At 39.3% G+C, this 16,901-nt stretch overlaps 1 protein-coding gene and 1 long non-coding RNA gene across 2 annotated transcripts; one reads left to right on the top strand and one right to left on the bottom strand.

Annotated features, from left to right (window-relative positions):
* Window positions 1-1,054: 1,054 nt before the first annotated feature.
* On the top strand, window positions 1,055-2,834 carry LOC126817408 (uncharacterized). The gene is made up of 3 exons (XR_007678996.2): window positions 1,055-1,238; window positions 1,904-2,051; window positions 2,702-2,834. It is a non-coding gene; the product is annotated as an uncharacterized LOC126817408 (long non-coding RNA).
* A 3,277-nt stretch (window positions 2,835-6,111) lies between these two features.
* Window positions 6,112-16,502, bottom strand: LOC126817378 (protein flp). Its single transcript, XM_050544328.2, has 6 exons — window positions 16,286-16,502; window positions 13,166-13,462; window positions 11,923-12,093; window positions 10,917-11,177; window positions 9,945-10,210; window positions 6,112-9,187 (listed from the first exon to the last, which is right to left on the bottom strand). Exons 2-6 carry the CDS (start codon window positions 13,459-13,461, stop codon window positions 8,616-8,618), a joined length of 1,566 nt encoding a protein of 521 aa, XP_050400285.1. The 5' UTR covers window position 13,462; window positions 16,286-16,502; the 3' UTR covers window positions 6,112-8,615.
* Between the last annotated feature and the right edge of the window lie 399 nt (window positions 16,503-16,901).

Below are 16,901 nucleotides of genomic sequence, written 5' to 3'. Positions count from 1 at the left end.
AAATAGATGGTATCTATAAACAGTCCTATCTTGTTAAAGAATAATCCTATAATTCACTATTGCCTGTTTAGAAATTGGCAAAAATATCATTTTCAACTTCAAATTCAAACGTTTGAAGATAGCTATTCCATTTGGGGAATAGGAAAACAAGGGAGGTAAATGTGTTATTATTTCCGGTGTCAATGAATTTTAAGTCTGGGAAATAATGCCTATGATCGTATAATAGTGAGTTGACAACCTGTTGAGCAAAAGACATAGAAATAATTATGTTTTGACCTTCTTAGAAAATATGAAATTATCGCTTTAATGAGAGAGTGATCTACTCACTACTGACCCACCGCCGATCCGATCCGCTGAAAACATTTCCATTATATATTTTGTGTCAAAGGTGTCCATTTAAATCGAAGTCATAACCTTATAAATTGTAGAAATGGGGACTTGGAAAATACAGCAGAAACTAATGCGAGGTTCCCACTATCATGATTCACACTACGATTAAAATCGTGGAGTAATCGTGGCGATCCTAATAGGTCTTACCATATATTGTTGTCATGGGTGCGCTGTAAAATTTACGGACAATGTATATCTATTTTTTTTATAGTCAACAATTTTTTCACGGGGGGAGGGGGGGATAAACTGACACCCCACCCACCCCCACCCACCCCCACCCCTTAGTTACGGGCCTGATACAGGGACTCAATAGGGACAATCCTATCGTAAACGCATAGCACGACGGGAACCTAGCATAAACAGACACTGCAAGCAATAAATAAATAAGTAAACAATAAATATCAAATCAAGCGAAAGGATCGGGGATCAGCTGTAGGCTAAGTAGGCCTAAATATCATCCCGGCTCGATCAGCAGAAGGATGAATGAATAATTGGAAAATTTATGATATTTGTCTTCTAGAAATTTTCTACAAGATGATAACTTTGCACTGTGTTGTCAACGGCTTTGAATATTCCGAGAGAAAAATATATTTCTCTAGGCAGTCGTCACAACAGTAAAAAAAACGCCCGAATATTACCCTACCGGATTTAAAACAAAGGGAACGGTAACTCTTGTTGAGGGACGTCTGGATGATAAGAAAACTAACGTGATATTTTGCACTTAACGTTATGTTTTCATAAAAATTATCTTAAAATTTGACTTTGCTACAGATTTTTCACAATGTTGCGATCAATATTACTGAAAGCCAGTGTACAGTATGCTACTCTGACGAATCCCGCACGACAAGGTGAGGAAATGCAGCCCAGAGCTAGTACAGATATCGATGAAGGATGAGGTCATTGACTGATTGAGGATGAAGACCACCCATTCTTCAAACTTGGTTTTTCGCTTATCTGATAGGAGACTGGAGTCTGAAAAGAAAAAAATCTAAGTTAAGATGATAAACATCTGCTTGTAGCCTGTGAACCTCAGGTTTTCAGAAATATAAAATAACTAATGTGTCCGTTTCTGTCCGACATTTACTCTGATCTGATTTCTTATTTGAAAGTAATGAAAGCTCCTGTCTGTAACTGTTTGTCTTCTTACTTCAGAGGGATAGCCGAATGGTTAGCATGTGCGGGCTGTATCATAAGGCCTGTCATTGAGTCAACTGGCGTGGTTTCGAATCCCCGGTTGTACATGTACGTGACAAGGAGTAGGGTCGTCTGTCCAGTTTCGTGTGTTTTCTCCGGGTTCTCCGGTTTCCTCCCACTGCTTAGGACCCCTACGCGTAAGCAAATTAATGAAATAAAATTGAACCATAATTTAGTCCAGAAATGACAAAACTTGTGTCGAGTGGACGTTAAACCCCATCTCTCTCTCTCTCTCTCTCTCTTTTTTCCTTTTCCGTTTGATTTTGTGTGTTGTGTATTCCTCCTACACTTCCTATTAAATGTATTGTTTTTGTTACAGTTGTTGCTTATCCTAAAAAGTTATTGCATCAATCTTACAATTTGAAGAGAGCTCTTAATACAGACAGCTTTGACAAAAACACATCCGAGGCGGAAGGTGAGGATGATTCTCAAGAAGAATTCAGAAATGAATTAAAGTACAATATGAAGTAAGTTTGAAAAAAAAAAACCCTTCAGGCTCGAGTGAGAATGTTTGTTGTTCCGTCGCGGGGGGCAGTCACAGTGGCTAAGAGGGTAAAGCGCTGGCTTGCTAGCGTGGAGGTCAAGTGTTCGATCCCAGCATTGGCCGAGAAAGTTCATCCAGATTTTCCGGCCTGGTTCCCCCTTGTCAGTGATGTAGGATGGAGGGCCTGACAAGGACAGTTGTCTAGTTATTCGGTTGGAATATAATAGTTACAAAATAGATAATGTAAAATGAATAATTTGAAAATGTCATTACAATTACTCTATTGCGAACAAAGATATTAGCCGTGGAAGATTTCACAAGACGTGTGCAATAATTTCAGCCACTGTACTGGTTGTTCGAAGCTACGTCTCGCTCCTCCATTTTTAGCTTTAATCAGAATATGGCTGAACTGTTGTAATCTATTTAATATCGGAGAAATCCGATGCCATATCGAGTTGATTATGGCCTGGATAAGTTAATTAATGTCTAATTATTGATTTAGATAACATTTCAGGCCTAAAGAAAGACCTGCAATAGGCAGATTTAGCTCTTGCATAATGTATGTTTAATATCTATTTATTTAGGGATTGAAGGTTGGTTTGTTAGTTTATTATTCTGTGGTGTTGTTTTCAGCCTGGGAATGTATCCTGATAAGCATGTATCTTCATTGACTATAAATGGTAAACGCTATTTAGATCTACCAATAGTACATATAAAATCTACCAGTAATAATACCATCATATCAGTCACAGAAGTTAAAGGTAAATTATACAGAATACAGGTAAATTATATAAAATAAGGTGTGTCATTGAGTCAACTGGCGTTAAAGGTAAATTATACAAAATAGAGGAAAATGATATAAAATATAGGTAAATTATGTTAAAAAAGGTGAATGATGAGAATTTCCACTAAGGCGTGTGCATTGTCATTGAGTCAAGTGGCGTGGCAAGGAGTAGGGTCACCTGTCCAGCCGCCGGGGTTTTCTCTGGGCCCTCAGGTTTCCTCCCACTGCTAAAGACCCCTACGCGCAAGCAAATTTTTGAAATGAAATTGAACCATATGTTAGTTCCTTTTGACCTGGTTTGTGTTGAGTGGAGGTTAAACCCCAGTTCTCTCTCTCTCTCTTTCTCTCTCAATGAAATTACATCCATATGTAATTTAAAGTGGCCAAACATTATTGGAGGGATTGTTAATCCATTGTAAACCACAATATTGTACAAGATGAATCTCTAAATAAGAGGAATCTCTCTCTCTTTTTCTCTCTCTCTCCCCTCTCTCTCTCTTTCTCTCTCTCTCAAATGTGTCATCTAATTATTTTGTGATTGAGGTGTTATTTATATCAACACACTTGTTTTCATTCTAGGAAAAGTTATAGCAATAGATTCAGGGGTAAGTGTTGCTTTTACAACCTATTTCACCATGTACCAGTTGATGATTTACCCAGTACTACCCAATACCACTCCAATACCAGATGTACTGGTTGTTAAAGGGTTGCAGCCCAAAATCCGGTCCTGCAATCGGTCTGTTTAAAACACGGATCCTATTTCGTTTCGTTTTTCATAGTTCAAAATCGTTTTACTAATCTTTACTTCACTATCTGGAAGAGTTGTTGTATAACCTGCGTTCTGGATAATGTGAGGGATTAGCCAATGAAACGGTCTGTTATTGAGAGATTCTAGCGTGTGTTGCACGGAACTGTGGGTAACCCACTAGAAACATCAATGCTGATTGGTTAATCAAATGTCTGACGTCATACGGTCAAAAGCCCCTCGTATGACCTCTGACATGACCTCCCACTGTAACTGGTCAGATCTTCATGTAGTATAGGCCATCATTATGTTGTAGTATTGGGTAGTATGTGGTGATATTGGGGTGGTATTGGGTAGTATTGTATTAGGTAAATCGTCCCACCCCAAATTACATATTATTTTAATAATAAATTATGATGCAAATATTGCTGCAGGTTTTTTCAGAAAATGTCAATCAGTATTTAATGTATTTTCAGGGAAGTGTTGGATTTAGAAATGTTAAGAAAGGAACAAATATTGCGGCACAAGCAGCAGCATTATCAGTATCACAGGTAAGAATATATAATACCTTATCAGTATCACAGGTAAGAATATATATTACCTTATCAGTATCACAGGTAAGAATATATATTACCTTATCAGTATCACAGGTAAGAATATATATCAGTATCACAGGTAAGAATATATATCAGTATCACAGGTAAGAATATATATTACCTTATCAGTATCACAGGTAAGAATATATATTACCTTATTAGTATCACAGGTAAGAATATATATCAGTATCACAGGTAAAAATATATATCAGTATAACAGGTAAGAATATATATTACTTTGTTTAAAATGGTACACTCACTTATTTTTAAAGTTGGGGGCTTGATTGACAATCTGGAATGTGTCGGAATGACGGAATTGCCATTACTGACATGGAATTGAGTCCTGTTATAGTTCTGTGAGTTCGCAATCTAATTAAAATACAGATCTATATTTCGTTTCGTTTTTTTATACTTTTCGATGGCCTACACTACATGAAGATTTGACCGGTTGTAGTGATAGGTCGCGTCAGAGGTCTTATGCCTAAAGCTCGCGGTTACATGCCGTTTCATTAGGTTGTCCCTCACATCATCCAGAACATGTCAATGATAACAACTCTTCCAGATCCTAGTGTAGTTAAGACAAGTAAAACGAAATTTTGAACTATAAAAGCGAAATGAAATAAGATCTGTGTTTTGATCAGCTTGTGAAAGAATTAATTTCCTGAACATTTATTGGAGTAACATTATAGATAAAAAAGAGTCACAAAATGAGGGACAGAGTAAACCTAAGTTCCACCTTTAGTCAACCTTCACTCAACACATTCGGACATGGGGTTTCCCCCTTGTCAGTGGTGGCTTGGTTCAGTAGTTCATAAACGTATAGGGGGGTTGAATGGCTGAATGGTTAGCATGTGCGCGCTGTATCATAAGGTCTGTCATTGGTTTCGAATGCCCGGTTGTACGTGACAAGGAGTAAGGTCGCCCCTCCAACCTCGTGGTTTTTCTCCGGGTCCTCTGGTTTCCTCCCACTGCTAAAGACCCCTACGTGCAAGTGAATTATTGAAATGAAATTAAAAACCATATGTTAGTCCCCAAATGACCTAGTTTGTGTCGAGTGGACCTTAAACCCCATCTCTCTCTCTCTCTCTCTCTTTCATAAACATATATTCCTTAAAGAGACTCAACTTTCTCTCCATTATAATTTGCAATGGATTCACAAACCCTCAATTGATTTTTTTAAAACAAAATTTTATTCAGAAATTGAAAGTGATTAAGGGACAGGCATAGCCTAAAATGATCACCAAGTTTAATATTGATCCCCTCACCTGGAGAAATTATACGATTTACTTGAATTATTTTATTTCTGATTACAGAAAATACTAGAAAGAGGAATTAAGATTGTTCGAGTTAATATGAAAGGAATTGGTCCGGGAAGAAATGTGAGTTAGCATATATTTATCACTAAGGTTAAAAACTAAGGCCATGCCAATTTGTGTTATAAACTAAGGCCATGCCAATTTGTGTTATAAACTAAGGTCATGCCAATTTGTGTTATATACTAAGGCCATGCCAATTTGTGTTATAAACTAAGGTCATGCCAATTTGTGTTATAAACTAAGGCCATACCAGTTTGTGTAAGGCCATACCAAGGAGTACATGTCTCTTCTCAAAAGTATTACACATATAATGATAAATCTAAAGTGGGGTTGGTTGGCCGAATGGTCTGACATTGAGTCAGGTGGTATGGTTTCAATTCCCCGCTTGTACATGATAAGGTGTAGAGTTGTCTGTCCAATCACAAGAGGAGATGATTTAACTCGTGCAGATTAGATCATAAGGTCTGTCAGTGGCGTAGTTTCGATTCCCCACTTGAACTTGAAAGGGATTAAGGTCGCCTGTCCAGTTTCCTCCCACTGCTAAAGACCGCTACACACAAGCAAATTATTAAAATAAAATTGAACCATATGTTAGTCCCGAAATGACCTATTTTGTGTCGAGTGGATGTTATACCCCATTTCTCTCTCTCTATAGGGGATCACAGTAGCTAAGTGGGTAAGACACTGGCTCGATCCCTGTATTGGCCGAGAAAGTTCATCCAGATTTTCCGGCGTAGTTCCCCCTTCTCAGTGATGCAGGACAGAGGGACTGACAAGGACAGCTGTCTAGTCATTCGGATGGTACGAAAAACGGAGGTCCCGTGTACACATTAGCGTGCACTAAAATGATCTATTGGCAGTTGGAATTCGATATAAGAGTAGGCCGTAGTTCTGCTCTCCGGGCAAAATTTCACTCATTGCAAACTCTACACTTTAAAAGTTTGAAATGGAATGGGTTTTACAGTCCTACTTTATTGCAACAACAGGGGCTAAGGAAGATGGGCAATGAACAGTGTTGTTTATGCTATGAGGGAAATGAACTTTTTAGGGAACACCGAGATTGCACCCAGAGCAAATGCCTTGAAGAGCCACCCCTAGCACCTCAAAAGTCTAAAAATTCTCAAGTATTCACAATGTTTGAAAAAGAATTTTCTTGCAGATGTGGCATACATACATACATATTATTATTATATTTTTTATTTCAGCCTGCTCTGAAAGGTTTACAGATGGCTGGTATTCAAGTTGTATCAGTAACAGATAGTACCCCAATACCATTTAATGGAAACAGACCACGAAAACCTCGACGATTATAGGACACTTATCTAAATAGGAACAATCAGTGTTTATTCTGGTTGTAGAATTTTTTTTTTTTTTTTTTATTGGAAATAAACAATTCGCAAAGTGTTATATAGTGTTACTGGATGGAGAATTGAAAGTACAGTTTCTAAGAAGTATACTTCTAGAGGGGCCGGTCAATTTATTTTTAGCTTTATCTGCATATAAGTGAATGTGCAGAATACAAGACTAAGACTTGGATTGCCGATCATAAGGTCTATCATAGAGTCAAGTGGCAGGGTTTTGACTCCCCATTTGTAGGGATGGCTCCAATATTAAGTAATTTTAAATAGGTTTTTCTGTTGGTGATTTACCGTAAAAATGTATAATCTCAACCGAAAGACAGTTTCTAGCATCTGGTTATTCCCGTCAACACCGATAGTATATATTGCGCATGCTCTCCAAATAAGAATATGGCATCACCGTTTGACATGACTTGTGGAATATGTCTAGCCTCATTTTTTGAGCACCTTGTTACAAATGGCACTGAAACGCATTATGGTACACGATTCGTGTACCAATGGTAAAGTTTTTATTTTGTCTTAAATATTGGATATCAGAAGCCCATCTTTTCCAGGTAAGACCACAACACCAATGCTAATTTAAATTGCAAAAAAAATCGTGTTTTCAATGTCGAAGATTTTGGATGTATCATATGGTCTGTCATTGAGTCAACTGGCGTGGTTTCCATTCCCCGGTTGTATGTGACAAGTAGTAGGGTCGCCTGTCCAACTTCGTGGGTTTTCGCCGGGTCCTCCAGTTTCCTCCCATCTGAATGACTATATCTTGACCATTGTCAGGCCCTCCATGATGCACCACTCAGGGATCGATCAAGGGAGCGCGATGTTATTGAGTCAATGTCTTACTCACTGAGCCACTACAGCTCCCCCACCACAAAACAAAGCAAAACATAAAATATAATGAAATTTTATTTTGGACCCAACTATGATGATACAGCTAAATCTATTTGTTAAGGCCAACTCAATTGTCATCAAGGTCGCCAAGATGTAAATAAGGTTAGGACACCTGATTGTTGGCGAGATTGAGATTGTAGGTTAGTGCAAGCATTAGGGCTAGCATTCGCGTTATGGTTGGGATTAGCATTAGTGCTGTTTAAATCTTGTCATGTAAGTCATATCATAATAATTCATATTTATTTTTGATTATATACGTTTCTTTATGCCAAATTGTCATTATTTTTGAAAATCGTGGTGTTTTTGTGCCAAAAATTTCACCTCAATATGCGATTTCTAAGTAGGTATGGAAGTTGTAACCAAGGGACATAACTCGTGCATTACACGAAATCACTTGCTTGGAAATCGGTCTACCACTGGCCTTATTTGTTAGGCTATTGCGAGTGCAGGGGTTAGGGTTATCGGCATGTACTGCGGTATCGGTATCGTCAAGTGTAGTTTAACCAATTATGCTTTGTGCCAGAGAGATTGTATTTTGAACCCAAATGAGAGAGAGAGAGAAATGGGGTTTAACGTCCACTCAACACAAACTAGGTCATTTCGGGACTAACATATGGTTTTAATTTTATTTTAATAATTTGCTTGCGCATACGGGTCTTTAGCAGTGGGAGGAAACCGGAGGACCCGGAGAAAACCCACGAGGTTGGACAGGTGACCCTACTCCTTGTCACGTACAACCGGGGATTCGAAACCACGCCAGTCGACTCAATGACAGACTTTATGATACAGCGCGCACGCTAACCATTCAGCCATCCACCCACCCCCCCCCCCAAATGAGAGAGGTCTATTGCTTTATGTTAACCAATTAAACCAGGTGTCTGAGAGATTTTATAGAATATGGGGGGTTTTGATTTCTGAAAACCGGGAATCAGAGAGTAGACACGCGTCCCTGTCTTTTTAAATGTGAAAACAAAGTCGAGTCTTGGAGCATCTTTCTGCCACACTGCCGTAAACTTGGTGTCAGAAGTCGGGTTAAGGTTCCATTCTCCGATACCATAAATCGCCCGAAGCCTGTTATTGGTGATGACGACATCAATATTACCATAGGCCTCATTTCTGTAGACACCAGCATATATAACTAAATTTGTTACCAGAAAGGGAGAGATAGGCATAGTTATCGCCCTTTTCGTTCGTCTGGATTGTACGTTGTTGTGCCAAGGACGAGGAAAGCTACATATGGTAGTGGAATTCAGCCATGGCGTCTCCCCAAGGAATATGTCAGCCAGGAAATTATGGAGCGTGAGACGGGTGAAGTATCCGATATCTGTGCCAGACATGGATGTGAATATTCCTAGGTTTTCATCGGGTATTAACGTTAACAGACTGGCGAATCCCCACGTTGTGCCGGAGTGCTGGAGCATTCGTAAACCTGTTAACAGAAAGAAATGTATTAAATATACATTATGGGAGATTAGATGAAGAGTTGGTAGTTTTCGTTATAATAGTTAAAAACTAGATAATGTAAACGGAATCTGCTGAAAATTTCAGTCCAATTGTTCCACTCTGAACCGAGATATTAGCATTTGAATTTTAGGCCTAGCCTCGATCATTATTACTAATGTCGGTACGATAAAAAATATAGTCTCGATTATCCATTTTTTTATTAAATCATTAATGAGCGTTGATCAGAATATCGGCAATAGGCAGATTTAGCTCTTGCATAATGTATGTTTAAGTGAGTAGAGTATAGACCCTACGCCTTGTATCAAGACGCAGTCGGCTATCAAACTGTCCATACATCTTGCTTCTTTGCTTTCTGGGAGCCACGGTGGCTCAGCGAGTAAGACGTTAGCTCGCTGACCTAGAGCTCCTGTATTCGAGCCCTGGCCGAGAAAATTCAGCGGGATTTTCCGGCGTGGTTCCTCCTTGGCAGTGGTGCAGGACAGGGGGTCTGGCAAGAGATAACGTATAATCGTTCGGATGGGACAAAAACCGAGGTCCCGTCTACACATTGATGTGCACGTAAAAGATCCCTTGACAGTTGGAATTCGATGTAAGAGTAGGTTGTAGCGCCGCTGTCCGGGCAAAATTCTAATGACGTTAAACCTATTTTAATTGGGATCTGTGTTTTAATCAGATTGCAAAAGCTGACAACAAAATCCTGATAATTTGACGGATATACAAACCTCTATAAAAACCAGTCTTCCATCCAAGTGCATATCCGTCGTTGCTAGTAGTAACGGGAATTTTTGGTCTCGTGAAATATTTCCCTGTAGCTGAATATTTGGAACTAATCATATTACGTGGTCGGTGGGTGTCCTCGAAATCTTGCAAGTCCATTAACTGTGTACCATTTGGTGTCTTGCCATTGTTCAGCTGAAATATCAGCCATTTTGCCATATCTTCAGCGGTACTCATCATGGACCCCGACCCGCCTATTAATTCCCAGTGTCTGAAAAATGTAACTATAACAAATCTAAATTGGGTTTAACGTGTATTCGACACAAACTAGGTTATTTCGGGACTAACATATAGTTCGATTTTATTTCAATAGTTCGCTTGCGCGTAGGGGTCTTTAGCAGTGGGAGGAAACCTGGGAACCCGGAGAAAACCCACGAGGTTGGGCAGGCGACCCTCCTTGTCACGTACAACCGGGGAATCGAAACCACACCAGTTGACTCAATAACAGACCTTATGATACAGCGATCGAACTCCGAAAAATGTTACGAAAACAAATCGATTTGGGGTTTAGCGTCCTATTTTTCTCATTAACCAGGTGGGGGGGGGGGATCACGGTGGCTAAGTGGGTAAGACGCTGGCTGGCCAGCCTGCAATGGCCGAGAAAGTTCATCCAGATTTTCCGGCGTGGTTTCCCCTTGTCAGTGATGCAGGACGGAGGGCCTGACAAGGACAGCTGTCTAGTCGTGCGGATGGAATGAAAAACTGAGGTCCTGTGTACACATTGGCGTGCACGTAAAAGATCCCTTGGCAGTTGGAATTCGATATGAGAGTAGGCCGTATGCCCGTCTTCATTAGCCCAGTTTAGGAGCAGAACAGTAGGACGTTAAACCCCATTTCATTTCATTTAAACCGTATTTTATTTCATTTACAAAATATAAAACCATTAAAACTGTATTATATTCAATAAATGAACACACCTTATGAAATCTTGAGAGGCAGGGGTCAATACTCCATTTTCAGAGACATATGGAGTAGCAACATCTGATGAACCATGATCTTGTCGTGTTTCAAAGGTTGTTGAGGTCATTCCTAACGGGTTGAGTATATAGGAAGTCATTAGATCTTCCCACGACTGGCCACCAATATTTTCAGTGATACGTGTTAACACCCCATACATCAGATCAGAATAGTAAAAAGTCTTTCTAAAAGCTCCCGTGGATGGCAGATACCGGATTCGACTGAAAAAAGAAATAAGATTGAAAATCAGCATCGTTTTGTGCTTAAAGGATTTCTGCGCCATTTGCATTTTGTGGAAAATATGAGAGAGAGAGAGAGAGAGAGAGAGAGAAGGATATGGAGAGAGAGAGAGAAGAGAGAGAGAGAGATTAAATATTAAATTCTCTGCGACAATGTCTTTTCCATTGATTATATATGTAAAAAGTACAATGTACAAAGTCCTAATACCGATAATTATAAAGTCAAAATACCTCTAACGCAAGAGTTAAATGTTAAACGTCAAATGTTAAGTGTTAAATGACAAATGTTTTGTGGGAAAATGCTTTTTTTGACGTGTCTACATTTCTCTCATTACATTTTTCATTTGCGCTCTGCCACATCCCATTTGTCCTTCACGCTTTCTGCATAATTTGACTTTTTTCACCGAACCCAACCAGGTTCCAGTAATATCTGGCACTACTGGCGTCATGTTACTTATAAAATTGTGCAAGAAATGAAATGGAGGTTAACGTCCTACTGTTCTACTCCGACTGGGCTAATGAAGACGGACATACGTTATACAGTGTGCTATGAGGGAGTTTTTGCACGGACAGCGGCACTACGGCCTACTCTTGTATCGAATTTCAATTGTCAAGGGTAAGTAACTCCAATGTCTACACGGGACCTCGGGTTTTCGTTCCATCCTAACGACTATACGTTCCCACTGGGGGGGGGGGCGCTCCCTGTACAAGAAATAAAGGCGCTTACCTTACCAGATTCTCCCTTGTGAGGGTAGAACTTAACCGTAAAAAGTTATTTCTTGGAATGGCCAATCTGTGAGCCATGAGATCATCCACTGTGGCGTATATTGATCGGAGAGTATTGTTGAATAGACGGCTATTATTTAATACTTTATATACATTGGTACCAACATGATACCTGAAACAAGATAGAACAACCGTTATATAGGACCAGTATTGGTACCAACATGATACCTGAAACAAGACAGAACAACCGTCATATACGACCAGTATTGGTACCGACATGATACATGAAACAAGACAGAACAACCATCATAATACTTTAAACACCGTGGTACCAACATGATACCTGAAACAAGATAGGACAACTGTCATATACGACCAGCATAGGTGTACACGTTAAAGACTTTTGTAACGTCCTACTGTTCTGCTCCGACCAGGGTAATGAAGACGGGCAAACACCATACGGTGTGTCCGGAGAGAGAGAGAGAGAGAGAGAGAGAGAGGTGGGGTTTAACGTCAACTCGACAAAATTAGGTCATTTCGGGATTAACATTAATTTGTTTAATTTTATTTCAATAATTCGTTTGCGCGTACGTGTCTTAAACAGTGGGAAGAAACCGGAGGACCCGGAGAAAACCCATGAGGTTGGACAGACGACCCTACGCCAATTGTCATGTACAACCGGGCAATCGAAACAACGCCACTTGACTGAATGACAGACCTTTTGATCCAATGCGCATGCGTTAACCGTCCGCCACCCCAACCCAACACACACACACACACACACACACATCTATGGACGTGGGGTCGCGCTGGCTAAGTGGGTCGTGAGTCTGGATGTCGGGTGTTCGATTTTCCTGCATTGACCAAGAAAGTTCATCCAGATTTTCCGGCGTGGTTCCCCCTTGTCAATGATGCAGGACGGAGGGCCTGACAAGGACAGCTGTCTAGTCATTCGGATGAGACGAAAAACCGAGGTTCCATGTACACATTGGTGTTCACGTGAAAGATCCCTTGACAGTTGGAATTCGATATAATGGTAGGCCGTAGTGTCGCTGTCCGGGCAAAATTCCCTATAGCACACTGTATGGTGTATGCCCGTCTTCATTAGCCCAGTTCGGAGCAAAACAGTAAGACGTTAAACCCCATTTCATTTCATTTCATTTCTATGGACGTGATTATAATGAATATTAACTATGAGCAGCATGCATGGGTAAGAAGGAATTATGAATATGAAATTTACTCACGAAGTTTTTTCAGAAAGCTGTTTGACCAACAGTGTTGATGTAAATGCTTTTGTAAGAGATGCGAGTCCAAACAGGGTTTTATTGGTCGCCGGTTCGCCTGTCTGTAGATTCCGCACACCATATCCTTTACTGAGCACAACCCGACCATCCTTGACGACAGTAACTGATAGACCTGGATTGTTACGACATGCCAACACAGCATTTATAATTTCATCAATTCGTTGTTCATCTTGACAGTTTGTGGCACGAATTAAACAGATCATACCAAACACTAACACCATTAGATACTGCTTCATCCTTGAATTAAAGAATTAAACCATTAACCCAAACACTAACACCATTAGATACTGCTTCATCCTTGAATTAAAGATGCATTAGTTAAGAGTTTTATAAAGACTTGGCCATTTTTGCTATAATAATTCAAAAATAGATGATAAAAAAAGAAAATGTTGAAAATTTCTGTCAAATTACTTTGTTCTGAACGGAATTGTCACTGTTAGAAGTTTGGACTAGAAATAGGCATCAATTGTGTCTGCACTGTCTATGAGAATTGGCGATCGTTTGATTGACAGACGATAACTCCACCCACATATTCTCGATTATCAAGTAGCATGCTCAATGACTATGGTAGCCTCGCTTTGCAGGCCTTTCATCACTAGTTTCCGGTAGTGACATCAGCGACTAACGGTAAACGTTAGCTTGGTCCGCCATTTATTGATTTAATTTTAAATGGAGGACTGTTTAAACCCAAACTGTATCCAAGTCATCCGTGGATCTACAGAGTTGATTTTGAGCTTGTTGTGTAAATAAAGGTCTAATTAATAATTTCTATAACATCTGAAGCCTAAATAAATACTTGCAATAGGCAGATTTAGCGCTTGCATAATGTATGTTTAAAGATATAAAACATTACCCCAAAAGTGACATTGAAAGGTTTAGCATCCGACAATAAAACAGTTTGTTGTGCCGTTTAGTACAAGTGACCGTGTCATTAAAGATGCATGGTCCATGGGATAATTTGTAATCAAGAGTCTAGATCTCCATACTGAAGTGACAATTTGCGAACGCCTGTCCCAGAACATTTGATAAGTGGAAGGCTGGAGATGCCATTTCGGACAATTTTGGGTCCCGGACCCCGAAATTGAAATTTGTAATACTATATAGGGGTTATTTTAGTTGTATGAAAGATGCTCTGTTTAATACATTAAAGTGGTTAAACAAATGGATGACAACTTGAAATAGGCTAAGTAGGTATTTTGCAAGAGTCAAGTTTCTTAGATTAACTCACAGACATTTTCTGCCACCTTCAATTGCTGAAAGTAGGGTACTATCGTCCAATCATCTTGTTTACAGATTAGGTCAATTAAATAGAATAATGTTGACGTAAAACGGTGCCTTTACGAAACACTTACCCCCAAATGGTAATTATCCCTCCCTGTCGCATCTATACTTTCTATATAAGGTTAAATTTCCCTTTAGACATCATCCGGCGTTCATAGCCGTGCGACTAGCCGCCTCGGCTTAGAGGCCGGGATACCGACAGCATGTGAAGTTCTTAGAACGTACTCGCAGTCTCTGTTAAACTCCAGACTGTAGATATTATAATAACTCCTAATGTACTATCATAAATGTTGTAGTTTTCTGTGTTTGATATATAGACATGGTTATAAACCAACACCGCGTTCCAGGATCAGTTGATCCTTGGAAATTATTTTATACACAACGTAAAGTCAAAGGTACTTCCTAATTAATGTGACGAAAGATAGTCACACATCTGTTCCCCCGTAGTGTCACAAATTAAACTTGAACATCATCTTACTTGCAATGGTTAGTAAAGGGAATTACACTGTAGTCGCAATTTGGGAAACTTGGGATATTTTGTAATGATTTCAAACTCTCAAAGTAGCAATACATATCTATGTTTCAAAAATATTTCATCTTTTAAAAAGTATCGGCAAAACATAAGGACTATGAATTAAAAACTAAGAATTATTAACTAAGAATTAAGGACTAGAAACTAAGAACTAAGAATTAAGGACTATGAATTAAGAATTAAGGAATATGAATTAAAAACTAAGAATTAAGGACTAGAAACTAAGAACTAAGAATTAAGGACTATGAATTAAAATCTACGAATTTATTACTAAGAATTAAAAACTAAGAATTAAAAACTAAGAATTAAGGACTATGAATTAAGGACTATGAATTAAAAACTAAGAATTAAGAACACTGAATAAAGAGCTGTTTGGTCTTCCATAAATATCTATCTACGTTTCAAAAATATTTCATCGGCAAAAAAAAAAAAAAAAAGTGTGGATCGCTCACAAATGGACTTTGGTCGGATTAAAGATGAAAAATGTAGAAGAGATAACAACAAAAATCAAACGCAATTATTGATCAGGCCACAGAGTTAAGCGGACGAATTCAAGTAATGACAGCGAATGGATTCGCCACATGAACAAAATACATTGTCCAGTAGCAACATTTTTAATACGGAGGGGGTGGGGTAGAAATTTCAGACTTCCATATTGAAGTGACAATTCGCGAGCGCCTACGGAACATTTGAAAAATTAAAACGCTGTAGATGCCATTTTCGACTCTTTCGGGCCCCGGACCCCTAAATTGAAATTGAGCCTACCCCCCGCCCCCCCCCTCCCCCACTCACACACGGATCCGCGGTTGCCAAAGAGAGAGATAATCATATATCTACTGCATATGTTTTAAAACAAAAAAAACCAAAAAAAAACCAAACAAACTACTAATGGAAGGCCGGATTCTATTTAAAAATGGGATTCTGTCTCTAATTCTGTGTATAGTCGACGACTCCAGGGGGTGGGGTGCGAGAGTTTTCTTATCATGAGGTCTGAGGCTGTCGAACAGATGACATTGAGGATTATTAACTAAATATAACATGTTTCAAATCGTTTTTTTTAACATAAGATATTGTCCTTCAGTTTGGCTTAGGATGACGTTTCAGAAATTTGAAATGAGACTTATTTATTTCTACATTGAATTTGTCATCCCGGAGATAATGAACATATACAACGAGATGAAGTCCATATTTTTTGTTTCTGTTTCGACCCAAATTAACAGTCAAATTGATCAAAATCATTATCCTACCTGGTTGTGCAGTGGATATCTGTCAGGTAAATACACCTGGATGTCTGTCACAGGTATATTCCTGACTGTACAGCCTACCTAGATGTCCGTCCAGGTAAATAATACACGTGGCTGTGTAGCTTGCCCAATAGTCCTATAAGATCTCCGCCACAGGTAAATAAAAACAATTGGCTGTGTAGCTTGCCCAATAGTCCTATTAGATGTCCGCCACAGGTAAATAAAAACACCTGGCTGTGTAGCTTGCCCAATACGTCCTGTTTGTGTCTGTAATCTACGTTTTATGAGCTATGTTATCATAAATGCCATACGTGAAATGACAACAACACGTCAACTATTTATATTATATAATGAGGTCAGGCAATGTTCAGATATATAAATACAAACAGCTGTTGATAACGGGGGTTGTTAAAGAGAGAGAGAGAAATGGGGTTTAACGTCCACTCGACTCAGACTAGTTCATTTCGGGACTAACATATGGTTTAATTTTATTTCAATAATTCGCTTGCGCGTATAGTGGTCTTAAGCAGTGGGGGGAAACCGGGGGACCCGGAGAAAACCCACAAGGTTGGACAGGCAACCCTACTCCTTGTCACGTACAACCGGGGATTCGAAACCA

Source organism: Patella vulgata, chromosome 4 (assembly GCF_932274485.2).
Source record: "Patella vulgata chromosome 4, xgPatVulg1.2, whole genome shotgun sequence".
In the NCBI taxonomy this organism is placed as follows: Eukaryota; Metazoa; Mollusca; class Gastropoda; family Patellidae; genus Patella; species Patella vulgata.
This window is presented reverse-complemented; position numbering and strand designations above follow the sequence as displayed.

Bases quoted from the DNA above. Each gene is read 5' to 3' on its own strand.
- LOC126817378 (XM_050544328.2), bottom strand. From the start codon at position 13,461: ATGAAGCAGTATCTAATGGTGTTAGTGTTTGGTATGATCTGTTTAATT. The intron at 12,094-13,165 runs GTGAGTAAATTT...ATCTTGTTTCAG, and splicing joins CAGCTTTCTGAAAAAACTTC to GTATCATGTTGGTACCAATG. The intron at 9,188-9,944 runs GTTTGTATATCC...TTCTGTTAACAG, and splicing joins GAAGACTGGTTTTTATAGAG to GTTTACGAATGCTCCAGCAC.